This window comes from Macrotis lagotis, chromosome 1 (assembly GCF_037893015.1).
Source record: "Macrotis lagotis isolate mMagLag1 chromosome 1, bilby.v1.9.chrom.fasta, whole genome shotgun sequence".
Taxonomy (NCBI): Eukaryota; Metazoa; Chordata; class Mammalia; order Peramelemorphia; family Peramelidae; genus Macrotis; species Macrotis lagotis.
In genome coordinates this window covers 417,691,748-417,712,562 of record NC_133658.1, presented here as the reverse complement: position 1 = coordinate 417,712,562, position 20,815 = coordinate 417,691,748, and the positions used below count along the sequence as shown (strand labels likewise).

At 36.1% G+C, this 20,815-nt stretch overlaps 1 protein-coding gene across 2 annotated transcripts in view; it reads right to left on the bottom strand.

Moving 5' to 3' along the window:
• Window positions 1-20,323, bottom strand: part of C1H14orf132 (chromosome 1 C14orf132 homolog) — a 56,543-nt gene extending 36,220 nt beyond the window's left edge. For both annotated transcript variants that reach the window (XM_074213022.1, XM_074213023.1), the window contains exon 1: window positions 20,046-20,323. In XM_074213022.1, coding sequence (XP_074069123.1) covers window positions 20,046-20,072 — 27 coding nt within the window. In that variant the 5' untranslated portion in view covers window positions 20,073-20,323. The remainder of the gene's footprint in view (window positions 1-20,045) is intronic.
• Between the last annotated feature and the right edge of the window lie 492 nt (window positions 20,324-20,815).

Genomic DNA, 20,815 nt, shown 5'->3' with positions numbered 1-20,815 from the left:
AGAAGAAATCAATGACCTAAGAGTTAAAGGTGGATCTGTAGATTTAAAAAGCAATGGCCATTATTATTTCCAAACAAGTTTGAGAATCTTACAGTCATGGAGAAACCTCCTAAAGCCCTGTTTCACAAATACCATTCCCTGAGTTTCCATAGATAGAAAAGTAGTTATCTGAATACCATCTCCCATTATGGCATTCAAGTATTGATCTCATGTAATATAGCAAATCTGATTTTGTTTTTGTTTATTTCTTATCCATTTCCACAAAATAAAATCATGAAAGTTGAGTCTCCCAAGGGTTGAACTGGGCAGGATCTAAGAATCAAAGAAAATTAGGCCTAGAAAGAACCTAAAGGAATCCAGCACAATGTTCTCATTTCAAAGGAGTAAAATGAAACCAAAGGGGAGAACATACTTACAGATAGTCATGAAGATAGTTAATGGCAAAGCTGGGTCTTAGCGACTGATTCACAATTCAATACTCTTTCCATTATACCATACTAGACAAAATTATTCCCTCTATTTAAAATTTCCTAATGAGAAAAAGGAGAAGGGAGCCAAAACAGCTCATCAATTAATTAGAAATCCATTTGCACACTTAGCAGATGGTTTCTTTCCCCAACCCCACCTCCTTCCTTCTGATATTACTCTGAGGTGTCTTGCTGAGAAATGCTCTAAATTCTGCCAGCATTTGGTCATGGGCTATTTCAGGATTTGATAATTTTTCTCTTGTTCTTTATTTCCTTATTTTCTTTTCCCCTCCTAGCCAAGTGTTTTACAAAGGGTAGATCATTTTTTTTAAATTAGGTATCTATTTTATTTTTTCCTTAGCATCTAGTACAATGTCTTTCACAGAATAAGGACCTTTTCGTATGTTAGTTTTTAAAAATCCCCCTTCCCTATTTCTTTCTCTTTTAATTTTTTTTGTTTGATGATTTTCTTTTTTCCCTTTCCTTATTTTTTTCCTCCTTTCTCTCTTTTTCTTTACAAAGAACTTGCTTTAAAAATAATTGATTTAAATGTATTATTAAATATAATGCTCCACTTGTGAAAAAGTGGAGATAGGTTCTGGACCTATAATTGTATTGGTATAGGGAATTATTGAATGAGTAACTCATTCTACCAATGTGGGTTGGCATCTATAATTTATAATCTTGTCTAGTGGTCACATTACCAGTGTGTCAGAAGCAGGCCTCCAGACTCATGCCTTTCAATTTTGTCAAATAAATATAGAATTCTCTGGGGTGAAACTTCCATTTAAAATTTTAGTAATCTGGGCAATTATAAAAATGATCTAGAGTCAGTCACAGATATAATGGGTGTATTTCCACATTACAACCTCACTTAACAAAAGCCTCCTTTCACTCTGAGATAGCTTCTAATGTTGCAACAGACAAAGGATGAAGCAGATGTATTGGAAAGATTTTCTCTGTGGATTTCTAAAGCTTTAAACAGCCCTTTGCTGTGGATTCTTTTTGTAGATGTAAGATTCTATATTGAGGAGTCTCTGCTAATGCAAACCCTCCCCAAGACAGAGGAGGAGGATATGGGAATCTAGGTATGTTTCACTTCATTAAAGAATTAACTGATGTTCTGAGCTAAATTAAAAGTTAAGAATTTAGCTTTCAAGATCCTTTCCTCCATCTTTACTATCTGATTGTTGAAAGGCCTGGCTTTTGTTCTAAAACTTCTGTTCAGTGAGGAGTGATTCAGTTGTAGACTGCCAGGGAAATGAGGGTCTTCACCACATCATAAATCCTTGGGGGGCTGGTGCTGACCATTGAAATGTATATTTTATTTTTCTAAGAAAGGTAGCTCCATACCATAATCTTCCCCATGGCCATCCATCTTGGACTATTCTACAGTCAAGGCTGTTACATAAATCATTCCTATCCTCTTCTGATAATATTTGCAAGCTTCAAAGAGATGTTGAAAATCAGCACAGTAAAGCATTTTCTAATATAATAGATGCCTTTCTGAAGAGGAAAAAAATAACTATTTGTGTTTAGAGGCACTTTGAAGTGAAAGTTTTTGAACATGTCCCACAGAGTAGAGGTTTAATAAGAGTTTGTTTAATAATAATTTATTTAATAGTCTACAATGATGCCTCAGTTCATGATTCTTTTGGAAATAAAGCTTTCTTTCATAAGTACTTTGGCCCCTAAGGACACTGATCAAGACACTGGTCCTTTTAAGGCTGCTTTAATGATAGCAGCAACAGCTGAGGAGACAACAGAGGCATTTTCTGAAATACAAGTAATATGTATCATGGAAACAGAACTGAATTTGAAGTCACAGAACCCAGGTTTGAGTCCTGGTTCTGCTGTGTAACCTTAGAACAAGTTATTTCCCTCCCTGTTCCCTCTGAGACTTGATTTCCTTATCTATAGAGGTAATATGCAGTGGAAAAACAAAGTAGGTTAAAGCCTTGTAATAATCAACACTTCTTTCCAGTAGCAAGTGGTCACTGAACTTTCAGCCTAGGAACATCTAGTTATCAAAAAGAAAACTAACATATGACACCACTTAAACACAAGATTATTATAAGAATCAAATGAACCACTGGATATAAAGTTTACAGAGTTCATAAAGTTTAAAAGCAAATAAGAATGAAAATTTTTAATCATTGTTGTTATTGTTACTATTAGCCTCTGTATTTGATTCAAGGATCTAGTTGAGAGATGGATCATACTTTGAGGACTCATAAGGGACATTGTCATATTTGGTTTCCCACAGTAAGGAATCTTCCTAAAAAAGTCCAGAGGACACCTGAAGACTACAAAGTAGTCTTGCATAAGGACTTGCATAAAGCTGGCATTTAATAAATGCTTATGAATGACTTGACTATGCAGAATACTATTGAGTGAAAATCTGGTCAGGCTTGTTTGCATTGCCCAGAAAGCCAATGATGAGGTTTTCTCTGACCTCTACTTTTCTGTAACAAGATTCTGAGTGATGATTAGTTGAGGCAGCATGCTGTTGAATAGAGAATAGGACTATAAGAATTTAAGTCATATCTGTTTAATAGTGACCTTTGTCTGGGAACCTCAGACATAATGGTATAAAGCAGGTTGAGGTGAATTAGCCAGCCTAGAGTATAAGTGTAATAGCTACATGTATGAAGGAAGACTACAAAGTATAGGAAATCATAGTCCTTGTAACCATGATGGTAGAGAGGGGTTGGTCCTCCCTCTTCTGACTGTGGATGGAAAAAATGGTCAAGGAGGGAGCCCCCATCATGGTATGCATCCCTAAGATGACTATAATGGCTTTACCTCTAGTAGCAAAGATTCTGACAATGAAGCATGCTATTGAAATGCATTTTCCTTAATATATATAGAAGTATTTTTATACTTTCAATTAGGTCTTTGGGTCTTTTATTTAAGGATATTTATTGAGTGAATACTATATATATATATATATATATATATATATATATATATATATATGTATGTATGAATGTTCTCTCATAGTGCTATGGAAAATACAAAGATATTTTTGATTCTTTTTTATTGTGGTGAATGTTTTCAGTTGACAATCAATGCTATCAATGTAGAGGCCAAAGTAAAAGGAATAAGTTTATAAGTGTGATCTTAGTTATATTGCTTCAACTCTTTGAATATCAGGTTCCACATTTGAAAAGAGATGTCCTTGAACTAAATGTCATCTAATATTCCTTCAAGATATGCATCTATAATTGGACATTTGCTTCAAATGTTAATATCCAACTCATAATCTATGATTCTATAATTTGAAGATAGATTACTGACAGATGAGTGGGGATTGGATATGAACACAAATCTGAAATTGGAAAGTTGCATTAAAATAAAAGATATTAGCCTTACATTTTTATCTGAGGATTTTAATTCTCTATACAGTATTCTTTTTCTCACTGCCTCAAAAAATAGAGAGGCCAAAAATTTAGGCCTCTTAATAAAATTTTGCATCTGTATAGCATGTTATTATTGCATAAAATTTCATTTAAACCTTACAAATCTACTAAGGTAGGAGATGTGGATATTATTATCACCATTTTACAGATGGGAAATTGGAGGCTAAGAGAGGAGAAATGACACTCAATGAGTAAGTGGCTGAATCAGAACTTAAACTCGGGCCCTTTGATTCAAAGTGCAGGACTCTTTCAACAGATGCACACTGCCTCAAAAATGTTATATTTCTATCTTTATTTATATGCAAATACAAAATTATTTTCTCTCCCTCTGGGCTATAACTAAAGGACCAAGGAGATTCAAAAATCCAACAGCTTGGTCAGTAAACCAATATGTTCACCCTTAAACATGGGATCCCAGCATAAGAGAGACCATTAATTTCCCTCCTTTTCCGTTTCTCCTCCCTCTCCTCCTCTACCCCTTTTCCCCTTCCCTTCTCATTTCACAGTTTGCTTAAAGGGGAGAGAAAAATAATTTCACATATAAAAAAACTGATAAAATAAAAATTTTATTGATACATTGTTATGAGAACCATGTAGAAATTGACTTCAAATTGAGATATTGCCCTCTACGGTCCCACCTAGTCTGAGAGGGAGAATGAAGAGGAGAAAACAAGTTTTTTGCTCTGAAAACAGGCTTAATTAGCTGGTTTAGCACAATTGTGCATAAAGCTAGCATTTAATAAATGCTTATGAATGACTTGACTATGCAGAATACTATTGAGTGAAAATCTGGTTGGGCTTGTTTGCATTGCCCAGAAAGCCAATGATGAGGTTTTCTCTGACCTCTACTTTTCTGTAACAAGATTCTAAGTGATGATTAGTTGAGGCAGCATGCTGTTGAATAGAGAATAGGACTATAAGAATTTAAGTCATATCTGTTTAATAGTGACCTTTGTCTGGGAACCTCAGACATAATGATGTAAAGGCAGGTTGAAATGAATTAGCCAGCCTAGAGAATAAGAGTAATAGCTACATGTATGAAGGAACTTCATACAAATATCATATTGATACAATTAAAGCATTATTTGAATATTGAGAAGGCATCACTTGATCTTTTACAACCTTGAAATAATCATTATGCACAGGAAATGGTCAGTATTCTCTGGGATAGTAATGTGAAAATTTCCATTTGAAAAATTACCTGATCAAACAGTACTGACAATGCATACTTATATGGTCATAATGAATCAAAATAAATTAACTTGGTCTCCTCAAATTATTAAAATGTTCTTTCTGATTTACATGGTGTACCAAGAGCTACATATTTCTTAATAGGTCACATTTTGTGCAACATTTATGCTGTGAATGATCTGGGAAAGAATTAGCCTTCCACCTTGTGTAGTTGATGTAGTAGGATGATACAAAATATGTCCTCTTTGACTCAGTTTCCTAATTTTAAAATGTTCAAGTAAGTTATCTCCCAGGTCGTTTCCAACTCTTAAATCCTAAGACTTCTAAAATTTCTTCCAAATTCTATAGTTTCATAAAAGACATTTTCAGGAAAATTCAATAGAATTTAGTAATTGACTATAGATGAAGGATAAAGGCATTGCATAAATTATAAAAGACAAGGAGAAATGGTCCTGCAAATTAGAATCAAATTTATGATAAGCAATTTGAGAAATTGAACTAGATCTGAGGAAAAGATAATTCAGTTTTGTGAGTTTGAGATGAGTGAGAAACAAAAATGGAGAATTAAGGATTAGAAATTGAGTATTGGGGGCAGCTAGGTGGTACAGTGGATAGAGTACTGGCCCTGGAATCAGGAGGACTTGAGTTCAGATGTGACCTCAGACACTCAATAATTGCTTAGCTGTGTGACCTTAGGCAATTCACTTAACTCCACTGTCTTAAATAAATAAAATTTTAAAAAATTGATTAATATATGCACATAGCATAAAGCAGAAGAAAAGAGGCATAAATTCAATTCATTTTGATAAATATTCCTTAAGCACACTGAAAGGGATTGTGTTGTAGCAGATAGAAAGCCAGGCTATGAAGCTAGGACTCCAGAGTTCAAAGTTTTACCTCACACTGAATCTGTGACAACTTAATCCCTCACAAGAAATAGAAAGCAACAACTAGAAATTTTATTATGGATCTGATTGTTTTGAAAGAAAGAGGATCTGGCACCTGGATTGGAAAAGATGGGAACTCCACTGGGAAGCAACTACTCTATCCACAAAGAATGTGGGCATAATCTGAGATATGCCTAGATTGGAGAAGGTTCAGGAGAAAGATAGATAAGATTCCATAAACTAAAATATTAATGGGAAAGTTAACTCAGGAATGATGGGAGATGTTCAAGAATGAAGTTCTGCAAACACAAAAGGAAACAATTTCAGAGAGAAAGAAAAATGATATTTTGGGGAAGATTCTGATGTGACTGCAAAAGTCACTCACAAGCTTAACTGAAAATTTTAAAAAGAAAGAAATGAGAGCAGCCAGGTGGTATAGTGGATAGAGCACCAGCCCTGGAGTCAGGGGGACCTGAGTTCAAATCTGCATTCAGATACATAACAATTACCTAGCTGTGGTGACCTTAGACAAGTCACTTAATCCCACTGTCTTATAAAAACTAAAAAGAAATATATATATATATATATATATATATATATATATATATGATATAAGCAAGGCATAAGATTGTATATGATTCTATAAAAATAGTGTTGTGAATCCTAAAGTTCAGAAGGAGTTGAGACTGGCAGGAGAAATTAAGGAAAATTTTAAAATGCTGGTTTCCCTCCCAGAAGGTAAATTGAGATAAAAAAAAAAGGGATCAAAGAAATGATAGAACACAGGGTGGGGTTGAATTGTTGTTTTTTTTCAATAAGAGCACTTATACATCAGAAATAGATTATTTCTACAAATCAAGGCTTGATTTATTATTTTGTTGATTGTAGATATTTAAGAAAGTGTCAAAAATGCAGTATAAACTTAAAAGTGTCATGCATATATCACCCCCCCCCACAATTGTAAATTATTTACCATTATATTTCTGGTAGGACCTTTTGGTTGGAGTGACTCTGATTACGATAAATGATAATGAAGAGAAGGAGAATTACCTCTGTACTGAACAGGAGAGAACAAAGAAAAACAAGATATTAAAGATAAAGAGATAAAGAACACTGAACTGCCCCTGAATGTAAATCATCTAGTCTGGATGAGCCACATTCCAAAAGAACTGCCAGGTATTATATTTGAAAGATCATGGAAAATGGAAGGGGGGGTGGAGGTTGCAAGACTGGAGAAATGCAAATTTTGCCCTGATTCTCAAGATAGGGAAGTGAATAGATTATAGGCCAGTAAACTTAACTTTGATTCCTGGAAAAAATCCTAGAATAGAACATTAAAGAAATAATTGACAGATTTCTAGAGAGGCTTCATCAGCAACAGTGCATGCCACAGTTTTGAACGTTATAAATTAATCTTATTATATGTTTAAAAACAAAAGCAAGCTATATAAAACAAACACCTAAAGTTTAATATTTTATTCTTTTTGTCTATTCTGCAATAAAATATACCTCCTTCCATTTAGCATTTAAGTTCAGAATAGAATATTTAAAAAAAAAGATCATGTCAAATCAAATGAGGGGAATGCTAGGGATATATTACCTAAAATTTAGTGAAGTTTCTTATAAAGTATCTTTGACAATCTTATAATTCTTGTAGAGAAGATGGAAAGAACAGATGATAATATAATTATATGGATTCAGAGGTAGTTAAATGGCAGAACTCAAAGAAAAATTTTAAATTGTTCAGTGTCAATGTTCCCAGTTGGAATTCCCATTGCATATTATCATAAATGCCTTGGATAAGACATTGATGGTATATTTATCAAATTAGCAGTTGTCACAAAGGTTGAAGGGACAATTTGTTCATTAGGAGTTAGGATTCAATGAGATCTTTCAAGCCAAGAGCAGTGGTTAATAACCTAGAGTCCCTGAACTGTTTTTTTAAATATATATATAATTGAAATATTAAATACATAGGTATTATATATAAATATAAATGCATATATATGCATGTATGTGTATATTTCAACACAAGGCAGCTAGCAGACATAGTGGATAGAGAATGGGTTTAGAATCAAGAAGACACCTCCATGAGTTCAAATTCAGCCTCAGACACTTAGCTGTGTGACCCTGAGCGAGTCACATAACCCTGTTTGCTTCAGTTTTCTCATTTATAAAATGAGCTGAAGAAGGAAATAACAAACCATTCAAGTATCTTTGCCATGAAAACCCCAAATAGGGTCATGAAGAATCAGACATGACTGCAAAATGACTCAGCAACAAATATTAACATAATTGACTTTTTTGTAGTCAATTTATTTTATGCATTCAAAACCCTTATTTTAAGAAGTAGTCTGTCAGCTTTATCAACCACAAAACGAAGTTAAGAACTTCTGAACCTAATAAGATGAAATTTAATAGGGGTAAATGCAAATTTCTTTCCTTTTCACTTTTTTTTTTAATCACTGATAGGAACAGTACCATTGTTCTAGTAATGCAGGTTCCAATCTTGTGTTTCTGTCTTCACAAAATCTCTTGTAAATGTACCTTCTCTGCTCTCCCTTTTGTACAGGTTCTTAGCATCTCTCTCCTGAGCTCTTGTAATTGGCCTGTCTACTTCTCTCCACTTCAATTCATCCTCCACTCATTTGCTTAGATGATTTTCTAAAGCAGAGGTTTGACCATATCACCCCTTCCACTCTTAATCAATTCAAATAGCTTCTGCTGAGATTCCTGGTAGAGAATTTTAAATCTAACTAGAATTTGGTGATGTAGAATTTCAGGTAATATAGCAAAACCCAAATGCCAATGACTCAGGTTTTATAATTTGCTCTCTATTGGCTTTAATAGACTTGGCCATTTCTAGTCAAGATAGGTGCATGGCCTAGCTCTCAAAATGCACTCCCTCCCCAAAAAAACTTCAAAGATAAACACATTAATCTATGAACAAGAAATCTAAAGAGAACCTCTCATTTTCATTTTCATTCAGTCCAGGGCTGCACAAAAAGAAGCCTACAAGTACTTAGAAAGAAGCCCTACCAGAAAAATAACACTAGCATTGATTTAGAAGGCACAAGTCTGCTAGTATGTAACAGAAATGTTCCTTTTGCTTCTGAAAGCTGTAGCACTTCTTACACAGAGGCAAGCTGACCTGAGTGCTCCAATTAGAAAGCTCCAGAGTGGTTCCTTTAGTGTTTTGAATATTCTGACCATGGGCATATTGTCAGGAATGCTCAAATTATGATGCTCTGTGGACTGCAAAACTAACAGAACTCTAAATCCGCAATGCTAGAAAGATCCCTGAAGGCCACAGTGCTTTGAACCTGGTTGTTCTAGGGGGAGTGGGAAAGCTGCCAGCATTATGAGAATAGACAAATCCAGGAAAATGGAATCTAGAAGTCACCCAGGAAACTGAGATCAAGACCTATCCAAGAATTCAAACTTTGACACAAAACTCTAAATATCATGGAGTCACAGTCAGGATAACACAAGATTCAGCAGCTTCTATATTAAAGGATCAAAGGGTGTGTGGAATGATATTCTAGAAGGCAAAAGAGCTTGAATTACAACTTAGAATCACATATTTAGCAAAACTGAGCATACTCTTTAAGTAAAAAAGATGTATATTTGATAAAATAGGGAACCTTTAAAGACCATAGCTGAATAGAAAATTTGACTTTCAAAAACAAGACTCAAAGAGAAGCATAAAAAGGTAAACAGGAAAGGGAAATCATAAGGGATTTAATGATGTTGAATTTTTATGTGGGAAGATATTGATAACTCACAAGAATTTCTCATTATTAAGGTAATTAAGAGGAGTAGGTATATGTATATGTATATGTATATGTATATGTATATGTATATGTATGTGTATGTGTATGTGTATATGTGTATGTATATGTGTATGCATATGTGTATGTATTTATATATGTATGTGTATGTATATGTGTGTATATGCATGCATATATATATATATATATGTATGTATGTATGTATGTTTGTGGCAGCTCCTATCTGGTGGTAAGGAATTGGAAACTGAGGGGATCCCACGAGTTGGGGAATGACTGAACAAATTGTGGTGTGTGATTATGATGGAATGCTATTCTGCTATTATGATGGAATGCTCTATATCCTGCTATAAGAAATGATGAGCAGGATGCTCTCAGTAAACAATAGAAAATCTTACACAAGTTGGTCCAAAGTGAAATATTCTGTGAACACAGTCACAACAGTATTGTAGGACGATCAGTTGTGAAAGACTTAGCTTTTTTTTTTTAGCAATACAATGACCCAACTCTGAAGGACTTAAGAGGAAAAATTCTATCCATATCCAGAGAAAGTTTTCAAAATACCCATTTGAAGCATACTATTCTTTAAACTTTATTTTTCTTGAGGTTTTTTTGGAGGGGGTCTATGTTTTCTATCACAATATGACTATTATGGAAATGCTTTGCATGATCATACATTTAAAATGTATATCAAATTGTTTTCTTTCTCAATGAGGGAATGTATGGAGAGAAGGAGGGAGAGAATTTGGAACTCAAGGTTTTAAAAACAAATGTTAAAAATTGGTTTGGGAAGTAACTGGGGAAAAATAAAATACTGAATAAATAATTTTTTTAAAATCAACTCTAAGGTTGGCTGAATAAACTCACCAAATCCATCTCCCACCCTCCTTAATGATGTACATTATATTTATACTTAAACAGTGCTAAATTCCCATTGCACTTATCTAATTAGATGTTAATATTTAAATCTTTTAAAGTACAGGAAGATTTGCCTCTGGTTCAAAAAATTTGCTTGAAATAGACAATTTATATGCAAATGGTTATTCTTGCTAAAAAGTATTACTGCCTAGACAAAAAAAAACATTCTCAGCAATCAGCCTAATTCCTGGGATGATGGGAGTTCTGCTGTTCCAATCTCCTATGTTGAATGTTCATTCTACAGGAGAGAACAACTGTATGGTTTTTCCTTTTGGATGTTAGAATGATCCCATGATCAGTTCATAAAAATGTCACATAAGCCAAAGGGTCCTCAGAAATAATCTACATCAATTGCTTCATTTTTGTAGATAAACTCATAGCCAGAGTGAAGAAATAACTTGTCAATCTTGGCATAGCAATTATCTTAGTGGTAGAGCTGGGACTTGAACCCTAGGCCTCTTAACTTCTGTTACACAGAATATGAATTATATTTATTCTGCTTGACCTCTAGTGGCAGAATTAGGTTAGGCTGCAGATAGGGTTAGATTTCAGATCTTTGTAAGGAAAAGATTCCTAATAACCAGAGATATTCAGAGGGGAAGTAGGATGTCTAAAATATAAGTTCTCCCTATTAGTTGAGTTCTTCAACAGTTTCCATATCTGTCATTTTTCATATTTGTAATAAGCCTTTCCCAAACCAACTTAATTTTATTAACTTTTATCTGAGATTATTCCCAATTTATCTGTACATATCTTGTTTGTATGTGGTTGATTTTTTGAAATTGTTCCCCCTAATATTAGACTGTGAGTTCCTTGAGACCACACATTTTCTTTTGTGTTTCTATTGCTGAGCAAATTACCTGACACAGAGTAGGTCATTAAAAAATTCCAATTGACTAATTGCCTTACTCTTTTCCTGTACTCTACAGTGCAGTGAGATAGGATTGCTTGTTGTTCCTTTACATAGGCCCTCCAAATATCGAATTTATTTCTTCCTTACCACTATACCAGTTCTTTAAAAGTACAACCTGAGTTCCTGATTTCCACTCCTACCCAAAGTTTCATCTCTCTCCTCTTTCTGAACTTAACTTTGTGTACATTTGTTGCTTACTCATCTAAGTACAAGTTAAATTTCTTCCAGTAGATTGTGAACTCCTAAAAGGTTGGGATCATTTAATTTTACCTTAACAAATGTTTGTCTTATTGTATTAGCAACATAAGAAGAAACTCAGATTTCCTGGCTCCTAGCTTATGGTTTCACATCTACCCAGGCCACAAATTAAGTAACTGACTCAAACCCACTGTTTTATCAAATTGTTTTAGGTTTTTTTTCCCCATCTGGAATATATCTGAGCAGACTGGGACATATTTGACAAAGATGTTTTGGGGAAGCAAGCCAATCTAATAATGTGCCTTTTGAGAATAGGCTACTTAGACTCAGTGGGATGTAATGGGAGATGTAAATGAAGGAAATGGGATGATTGACAGATAGAAAAGAAAAGGCTTCTTATATTCCATTCCTAATTCATTTAACTGTAATAGAGTATTAATGTTTACCAAGTCCATTCTTTCAACTAATGCCATATTAAGTAGCTATTAGAGGTCCTATATTCCAGCATGAAGAGTAATAAAGTTTACTGATTCTCAGTCTCTGACATTAGGAAGCTTTGAGATTACTAAGAGTGATAACACATAAATAAAAAACCCTATAAAAACTGTAGAAAGTATGTTCACAACATAAGAAGAACAAAGAAAATGTTGCAAGGGGATCTAGAGAAAGAAAATCTTCCCTTTGACTTTCTTTTCTTCAGCTGCACCAGGTCACACTGTGTTACTTTTACAAGGGACTCAGCCCTAGAGGAAATTTGTCCTGAGGTTTTGCTGTCTTAATTTGGAATTGACTTTCCTGAGCACCTATTTCAGTCAAGTCCCTACTATGTTTTGCTTCACTACCTTCTCTCATTTCCTGTCATCTCTTCCATATCTATGCCAGCTTCTTTGCCAATTACTCATACTTCTCTTCTTCCCCTCCCTAATTCTGTAACCATGATCAAATCAACTCTGCCTTATATCAATTTTATTCCCTTTGGTTCCACACATCTTTTTGTAACTTTCTACAACCAAATGTTCCATTTCTTGGTAGTACTCCCTTTATTGTATATGTTGTCTCCTCTGTTGAAATGTGGGAGGGCAGAGACTGTCTTTGCATTTGCTTTTGTATCTCCAGGGCTTACCACAGTATTTGGCATGCAATAAGACCTAAATAAATGCTTGTTTATTTATTCACATCTGGATAGTGGATCAGGAGGGCTGATGAAGGCTTCTTGGAAGGGGTAGCATCTTAATTGAACTTTAGATGGTGCAGTAGATAAAGCACTGGCCTTGGAATCAGGAGGATGAGTTCCAATCCTTACTAACTGTGACCTTAGTCAAGTTACTTAACCCTGATTGCCTTTCATCCAGCACCATCTCCAGAAATCCTGATTCATGTCTGGTCATTGGACCAAGATACTTCTGGAGGAGAAAGTGAGACTGGTGACTGAGCACAGCACCCTCCTCCCTCAAATCCAATTCATGTGTTTGTCATGGCATCACCTCCCTGGCATCATGGTCTTCTTAGAAAATGAAGGACCAACATGTAGCCTCTACTGGAAATACCCACATGAAATGATGAAAATGAAGACATTCTATGTAAAGAACAAGACATGAGCAAATTAAAAAAGGAAAGATGGGGTCCTGTTTATCAGATTTATAACCTTGCAGATCATGGGAAAAGAGTGGCTTATGAGACCAACCTTTGGAATAGGATAATAGATGCACCCTACTGAGAGTGGACTTAATAGTTTTATAAATCAAAACACAATCAACCAGGAGAAGGGAACAAAAGAAATATGAGGATTGGTCATAGAACTATAGAAAGTGATAGGTAGAAGGAACCCTAAGATCCTAAAACCATGGAGCATCAGATCTCTTGGAACTCATCTACTCTCTTTGCTCCTGCAAAAGGAAGATTGAAGTATTAACCTATGAATTAACAATACATCCTTGATTTCCCAGAAAAAAATTCTTCCCTAACCCACCAATCTCTTATTTTATTTGTCCTATTTATTAAATTCAAGCATCTTTAGGGCAGAGACTTTTGTATGTGTGTGCCTAACATACTGCACAATGTGTGCTCCATACAAAGTGTTTAGTAAAAGCTTTTAGATTCATTCATCCATCTAGTCTAAACCCTCTCATCTTGCAAATGAAGAAAATGAGATCCAGAGAGATAAATGACTTTGCCAAAGAGACTCTGCTTTCAAAGGACATAATACTGCTAAGGAGATAGAATGCATACTCACAAAACTCCTGCCAGATACCCTGATATTTTCTTCCTCTGACTTATTCTGTTACCTAAAACACTCTCCCAGCTCTCATGGTCTCACATCTCTTATCCTGTTTCCAGGATTGTGTTGAAGTATAAGTTAAGAGAACCCTTTGTAACAGAGGAAATTTATTGTTGTTTTTAATTTAAAGATGATCCTATAGTCAACCAAATCATACAGAAAGTAAAAAAAAAAACTTGACTGCAGAAAGGACTGGAAAGGTCTTGATTATAGACTCGATAGAATTTTTTTACATGACAGGATTTTTTTTAGGTTTTTGCAAGGCAAATGGGGTTAAGTGGCTTGGCCAAGGCCACACAGCTAGGTAATTATTAAGTGTCTGAGACCATATTTGAACCTAGGTACTCCTGACTCCAGGGCTGTTGCTTTATCCACTGTGCCACCTAGCCACCCCTTGCATGACAGGATTTTGATAAATAATATTTCTTAAATTATTTTCCTGGATAGTTATCCAATTTGGATGCAGTATTTCAAAAATGGGAAGCACATAAAAGTCTGACTCTTCAACTTTATACCCCACAGATATTATTTTAGAGGTGGAAAGGACCTTTCATTTTATACATGAGGAAGCTACAGGATAGTGGAAGAAATGCTGGACTTTGAGCCAGGCCGAATTGGATTCAAACCCTGCTTCTAATATTTACTTTGTGACCTTGGGCAAGTCACTGAGCCTCAGTTCTCTAATACACAAGACAGGCATAACAATACTAGGTTTTCTACCTCAGAGTGTTGTTGAAAAGTTCAAATGAGCTAATGTTTCTAAAATGCTTTTGCAAAGGATACAAGTCAGCTATTATGAATGACTAAAGTGATATTTCTTTCTCCAATACAAATCTGATACTCCAGGCATGTTCCTCTCTTTCTGATTTTCAGAACACACCTAACTCTGAAATGATGCAGATTTACACTGCTCATATCCAAAAGAGATCAAATTATGAGGAAAATATCTTATATGCACAAATATATTTATATTAGCTATTTTTTCTTTTAAAAAAGAAACCTGGAAATTAAGGGGATCCCCAACAATTGAAGAATGACTGAATGAGTGGTAAAATATGAATGTGATTGATGGACGACTGTGCTGTAAGAAATGAGGAAGTAGATGATTTCCACAAACATGAAAGATATATCAACTGATACAGAGTGAAGTAAGCACTCTGAACAATACTTAGAACAATGTATACTATAACATCAATATTATAAATATGAACATGAATATAAATCAATGAAGAACAAAATAAGAAGATTAGGATAACAATTTATACTATAAAACTATAACTATATAAACTATAAAACATTATAAAAATAAACAGCTTTGAAATCTATGATCAATATGATGACTATGCATGATTCTAGGAGATCAAAGATGAAATATGATAGCATCATAAAGACAAAACAGATTTAGGATACAAAATTAGACACATACACACAAATGCACATATATATGTGTATTTGTGTGTGTATACATCTATATCTATATCTATCTGTATATGTATAAAATCATTGAGGGAATTTGTTTTGCTTGACTGTGTGTATTTGTTATAAGAAATTTTCTTTTCTTGGTTTTTTTCCAATGAAATAGGAGAGCGATTTCTGTTAATTTTTTTACATAGGTGGCATAGTGGATAGATCACTGAACTTAGAATCAGAAAGTCTCATTTTCATGAGTTCAAATCCAGCCTCAAACACTTTCTAGTGAGCCTGGACATGTCACTTATCCTTGTTGTTTGCCTAAGTTCCTCATTTGTAAGATGAGTTGGAGCAGGAAATGGTAAACTACTCCAGAATCTTTCCTAAAATAATTCTAAACAGGGTCACAATGAATTAGACATAACAGAAAAAAAATGACTGAACTGCTACAAAAGGGAAATATTGTATATACATTCCAATGAGGTCACTATATTATTATTATTTTATTTACCTATTTTACTTTATTACAGGAGATTTTGCACAAGTGAAAGCAATTTATCAATCATTGAAATGTAAAAACAAAACATCAACAAAACTAAAAAAAGCTAGGATGCATCATGATATGGAGGGAAGAATAGAGACTGGGAGTCAAGAGATCTGAATACACATTATACTTATATAAAACCCTGGGGACATTACTTTTCTTGACTATAAGAAGGGACAATAATTCCTGCCTTACCTCTCTCCCAGGATTGTTATATAAGGGGCAAATAATAGATGATCCATGTAAAGGAGATTTAGAACTGTTGTATTATGCTTTTGTTCAAATTTTACATTGCAGTCTTTACAAAGAAAATAATTATACATTTGGCTTCTCCCTATTCTTCTCTCCTTATTCACCTCCAACTCCTCATTGAAGACCCAGTGTCAGTCCCAGATCCTCCAAGAAGCCTCTTCTCAGCACCTAGAGCTGCTACTTACTTTGACCCCTTCTCATCTTGTCTCATATTGCTATTTTACTTCTGATGTATTTATGTTTCCATAACTAGAACATGTACTCCTTACAGCTCTTCACTCACAAGATCTTACCTCCTGTCTTCATGTCTTTGTACAGGTTTCCCTTCATACCTGCAAAGAACTCCACCTTTTAGAATCCCTATTTCTTTCAAAGCTCAGTTCAAGTGACATTTCCTATATGAGGTTTTTCCTGATTCTCCAGTCACTAGTGTCAATGTATATAGGATCTAATCATATTGTAAATGTTTTTCTCACAGAGTAGAATGAAAACTTCTTGAGGGCAAAAAACTGCTTCATTTTTATCTTTATGCTAGGATAACTTAGAAGTGTCATCACAGAGCAGATACTTAAGAAATATTCACTGATTGGTTGAGGGCAGAGGCTAGATCTGATATTTCTTTGGGATTCCTTAATAACTAACAAGATGCCAACCCATGAAACCTCATTTTTCCCAGTGCTGACTTAAGATAAATAGTTTTATTGTCAGCTATGATGTCAACAGGTGTTGTTGAAAACAACAAGTTTATTTTGTAAAGTTGCCATAGCAACTTCCACTGCTATAGCCATCCCTAAGGATTTTGGTAATCAATTTATCTAGTTACCTAGGAAACATCAGCTATTTGTGGTATGGTAGGTACAAAAGAATTACAAAGAAGCAGTAATTGCTATCTCTTCTTCATAAGAAAATCATATTCCTATTAGAATTTCCTACTTTTCTTTCAGAAAATAAGAGCTAGGAATTTTAAAAAGACCAAAAAACTGCACTTCAGAGAAATTAGGAAAATGAAATCCTTGTCAAGAGCTAGAATTTCTTTGAAGGTTTCAGAACTCTAGGGAAGAAAGCAAACTAGTATGTTCTGTTTGATTTGGCAATCAGTGCAAACTAGATTTAAATGTTTTGTTTTAGAGGAAAGCAAAAGCAATTAGGTGATTTTTTTCCTGTACTTATTTCAACCAAATTCATTTATTGCTAAAGAGACAACTTTAAAAATTGCTTACCATTCCAAATGGAATAGGCATTCTAATCAACTGTGGGACATTGAGTAAATCTTTCCATTTCAATTTTTGTACCACTAGAAAAAGTAATGAGTCCTGGATTCGAACCCAGGTTATAATCTTGATCCTGACACTTATTGCCTAAATGATTTTATGCAAATTATTTCCACTCTCTGGACCTCAATTAGCTGTATTGTAAAATGAAAATAACAATAGTATTTAGCTCCTAGGCTTGTTGTGAGGATAAAATGAGATATTTGTAAAGCACTTTGCAAACCTTAAAGCTCAATATAAGTGTTGAATATTATTATTATTATTATTATTGAAGAATGAGATTATCTCCAAGAAAGAATAGCCTAAGGGAATATAGGAGGCTCATCACTAAAAAGTTGACCACCAGTGATTATATGTATAGATATATACACACATATGAATACATACATATATTTTTTATTTAAAAAAATTTTTTTGGCCAAAGTATCAAAGACAATTCACCAAGCCAGAAAAAGGTTGTGATCTTAGTGAAGGAAGAGAAACCCATATAGAAACCTTCCATTGGGGGCGGCTAGGTGGCGTAGTGGATAAAGCACCGGCTCTGGAGTCAGGAGTACCTGGGTTCAAATCCAGTCCCAGACACTTAATAATTACCTAGCTGTGTGGCCTTGGGCAAGCCACTTAACCCTGTTTGCCTTGCCAAAAAGCCTAAAAAAAAAAAAGAAACCATCCATTGTTAGAATGCTGAAAGTTTTTCCTATGCAAATGGCACTGAGGAATATGAATACAAAGAAATATTCAGCATGTTCTCTGCCTTCAAAATTTTTCCAATTCTATTCAGAAGAATATTATATGATATAACTAATTCAATTAAAAACATTTATTAAATGTGAATTATGTTCAAAGCATTATTTGAGAAAACCACCTTATAGAGAAGGTCCCAGTATTACTAGTTTCTAAGATCAGATGTAGAAAAGGAAGCTTCTCATCAGTTAGATCAATTGTCTGAATCTCTAATAAAGGAAAGATTGTCTTTCCTTCCTGCTCAGAATAATTATGTGACCTGATCTCCCAGCTCCCCTTGTGAAATACATTAATCTTCCAAACTGAAAGATACCCACTCCCCTTTCTTTGAGAGGAAATGATAAGGGTGGGGCTGGAATTTATTTTCATTTCAGATTGTACTGAAACAAGTCAAAGCAGAAGAAGCTTGCCTTGCCTTCTCTTTCTATAAAGACACCATGCAAATGCATCCTAGACCGCAAAGACTTATGAAGCAACATGCATAGAAAGGCATTCCCTCCCTACCTGCCCTCCCCAAGCAAAACTAGAGGCACCAGACTCCAGGAGGCTGGGGGAACAGGAATGGAGTACTGGTTGATGATATTTACAACAGAGACCTTTTCCATTATGACTGTATTATGACCCAGGGACCAAGGTCCAGTAAATATTGGAAGGCTGTTTACTTGGTCAAAGAAAAGGAGAAATACAAGAGCAGGTGCCCATATATCTCAGCTTTCTTTACCTTGATGGTTCTTTTTATCTTATCATTATTCTATCATCTCCCAAGTATTTATTTATGCTGCCAGTTCACATCCATGTCATCCTTGCAACAACCCTATGGGTCAGGACAGGCATTATTATTGACATTTGGCAGATTGGTAAAGTGAAGATGGGGTAATTTCCCTGACCACAGGGAATGAAGAGAGTGTTGAGAAATGGGGATCTTCGTGTAAGAATTCTGCTTTTAACTCAAAGGTTCTTAATGTGGAGTCCATGAACTTAAATAACAACTGCTTTTTTAACATGATTGGTTTCCTTTGTATTCCTATATATTCTATTTTATTTTCCTATGCAAATGGTACTGAGGAATTTAAGAACATTGGAATGGGTCCATGGACTTCACCAGACTACCAAAAGGATCTAAGACACAAAAAGATTAAGGATCCTTGCTTTAACTCACAGCAATTCCCACCCTTTCCCCTCCTCTCCAAGACTTAATCTTATTCTCTAACTGGAGAGCCCTTCGAGATTGATGCTAATACACAGCCCTGATGCCTCTTCCTCTTTCTTTTTGTTGCTTATAGCCGGCTTTCTTTTCGGGGGGGGGGGTAGGAAAGGGAGACACATATGTTTAGTCGGAGGCCGGATGTCACCCCTAGGTGCCACAGGAGCCCGTGCCTGACCACTCTCACAGCCCCAATCTCTCACCCTTCCATTTCTGGCCTCTCTTCTAGTGGGAGGGAGAGAACAAAGAAAAGGAAGGAGTACAGGTCCTAGACTGAGGCTCCTGGGGATCCCCATTGACTGTTTCAAATCCCAGCTCCCTGGACTGAGGCGATAAACTAGAAAGGTTTGGCGAAGAATAAGGGCGGTTTCTTTGAAAAGCTTTGCTAGCCACCCAGTCCGGGGAAGGGTGAAGGGGGCAGGAAGAAGGGGGATCAAGAAGCTCAAACTTGCTCCTTTAGATGCTGCGAAAACAGGAGGGGAGGAGACGGAAGTGAAAGGGGGTTCCAGGGTCTGGGTGGACATCCTACCTTCGGGCTTTGGGGGAGGTTCTCATTACCTGGGCTGCCATAAATGAAAGGTCCATGATGGGCTACTGGTGGTGGGGCTGCTGCCTTCGTTGTTCTCTCCGCCGCCTTCTCTGCTGCTTTGGCTGCTGTTGCTGCTCCAGGCGCCGCTGTGGCTGCAGCTCCGGCTCTGGGGTCTGGAGGGCGGAGTAGGAGGCGGCGGCTGATTCCACTCTTGCCCCGCGCGATGGCAGCTGTCTCACAGTCTCCGCAGCCTGGAGGGGTCGGTGCGGGAGCCCCGCGCGCCTTCTGGGCTCTGGGAAGCGCGGCTGCTGGCCTGGCAGAGATCCGGCCGGGGTACTCCTCGGGAAGGCGGGCAGGCTCCCGTCTGACCATGTGACCGCCTGCTACAGCGCTGTTCATTTCCAGCTTCCAGCTGGTCCCTGGCCCACAGGCGGACTCAGCCCAGTCCAGCCCCGCCGTCCCGCTTTGGAGTCTCCCGGATGCCCTATGGCATCTCCATGCCCCCGTGGGCAGGTTAAGTGTTTCTGGCCCCAGACCAGAGAAACAAACAGGTCTTAGGGTAAAAGAGAAGATAATGCAAATAACAGATGACACGATCACTAGTGTATGAAGAGAAAAAACCTCAAGGCTTAGTCTGGCTCCAAATTCCCTTTCTACTTTTTCTCACTACCTGCCCATTAGGATCACTACAAAGTTCAGTGTTCCACATTTTAAAAATGAGTTTTTCCTTCTGCAACAATTCTCTTCTGGGGGCGGCTAGGTGGCGCAGTGGATAAAGCACCGGCCTTGGAGTCAGGAG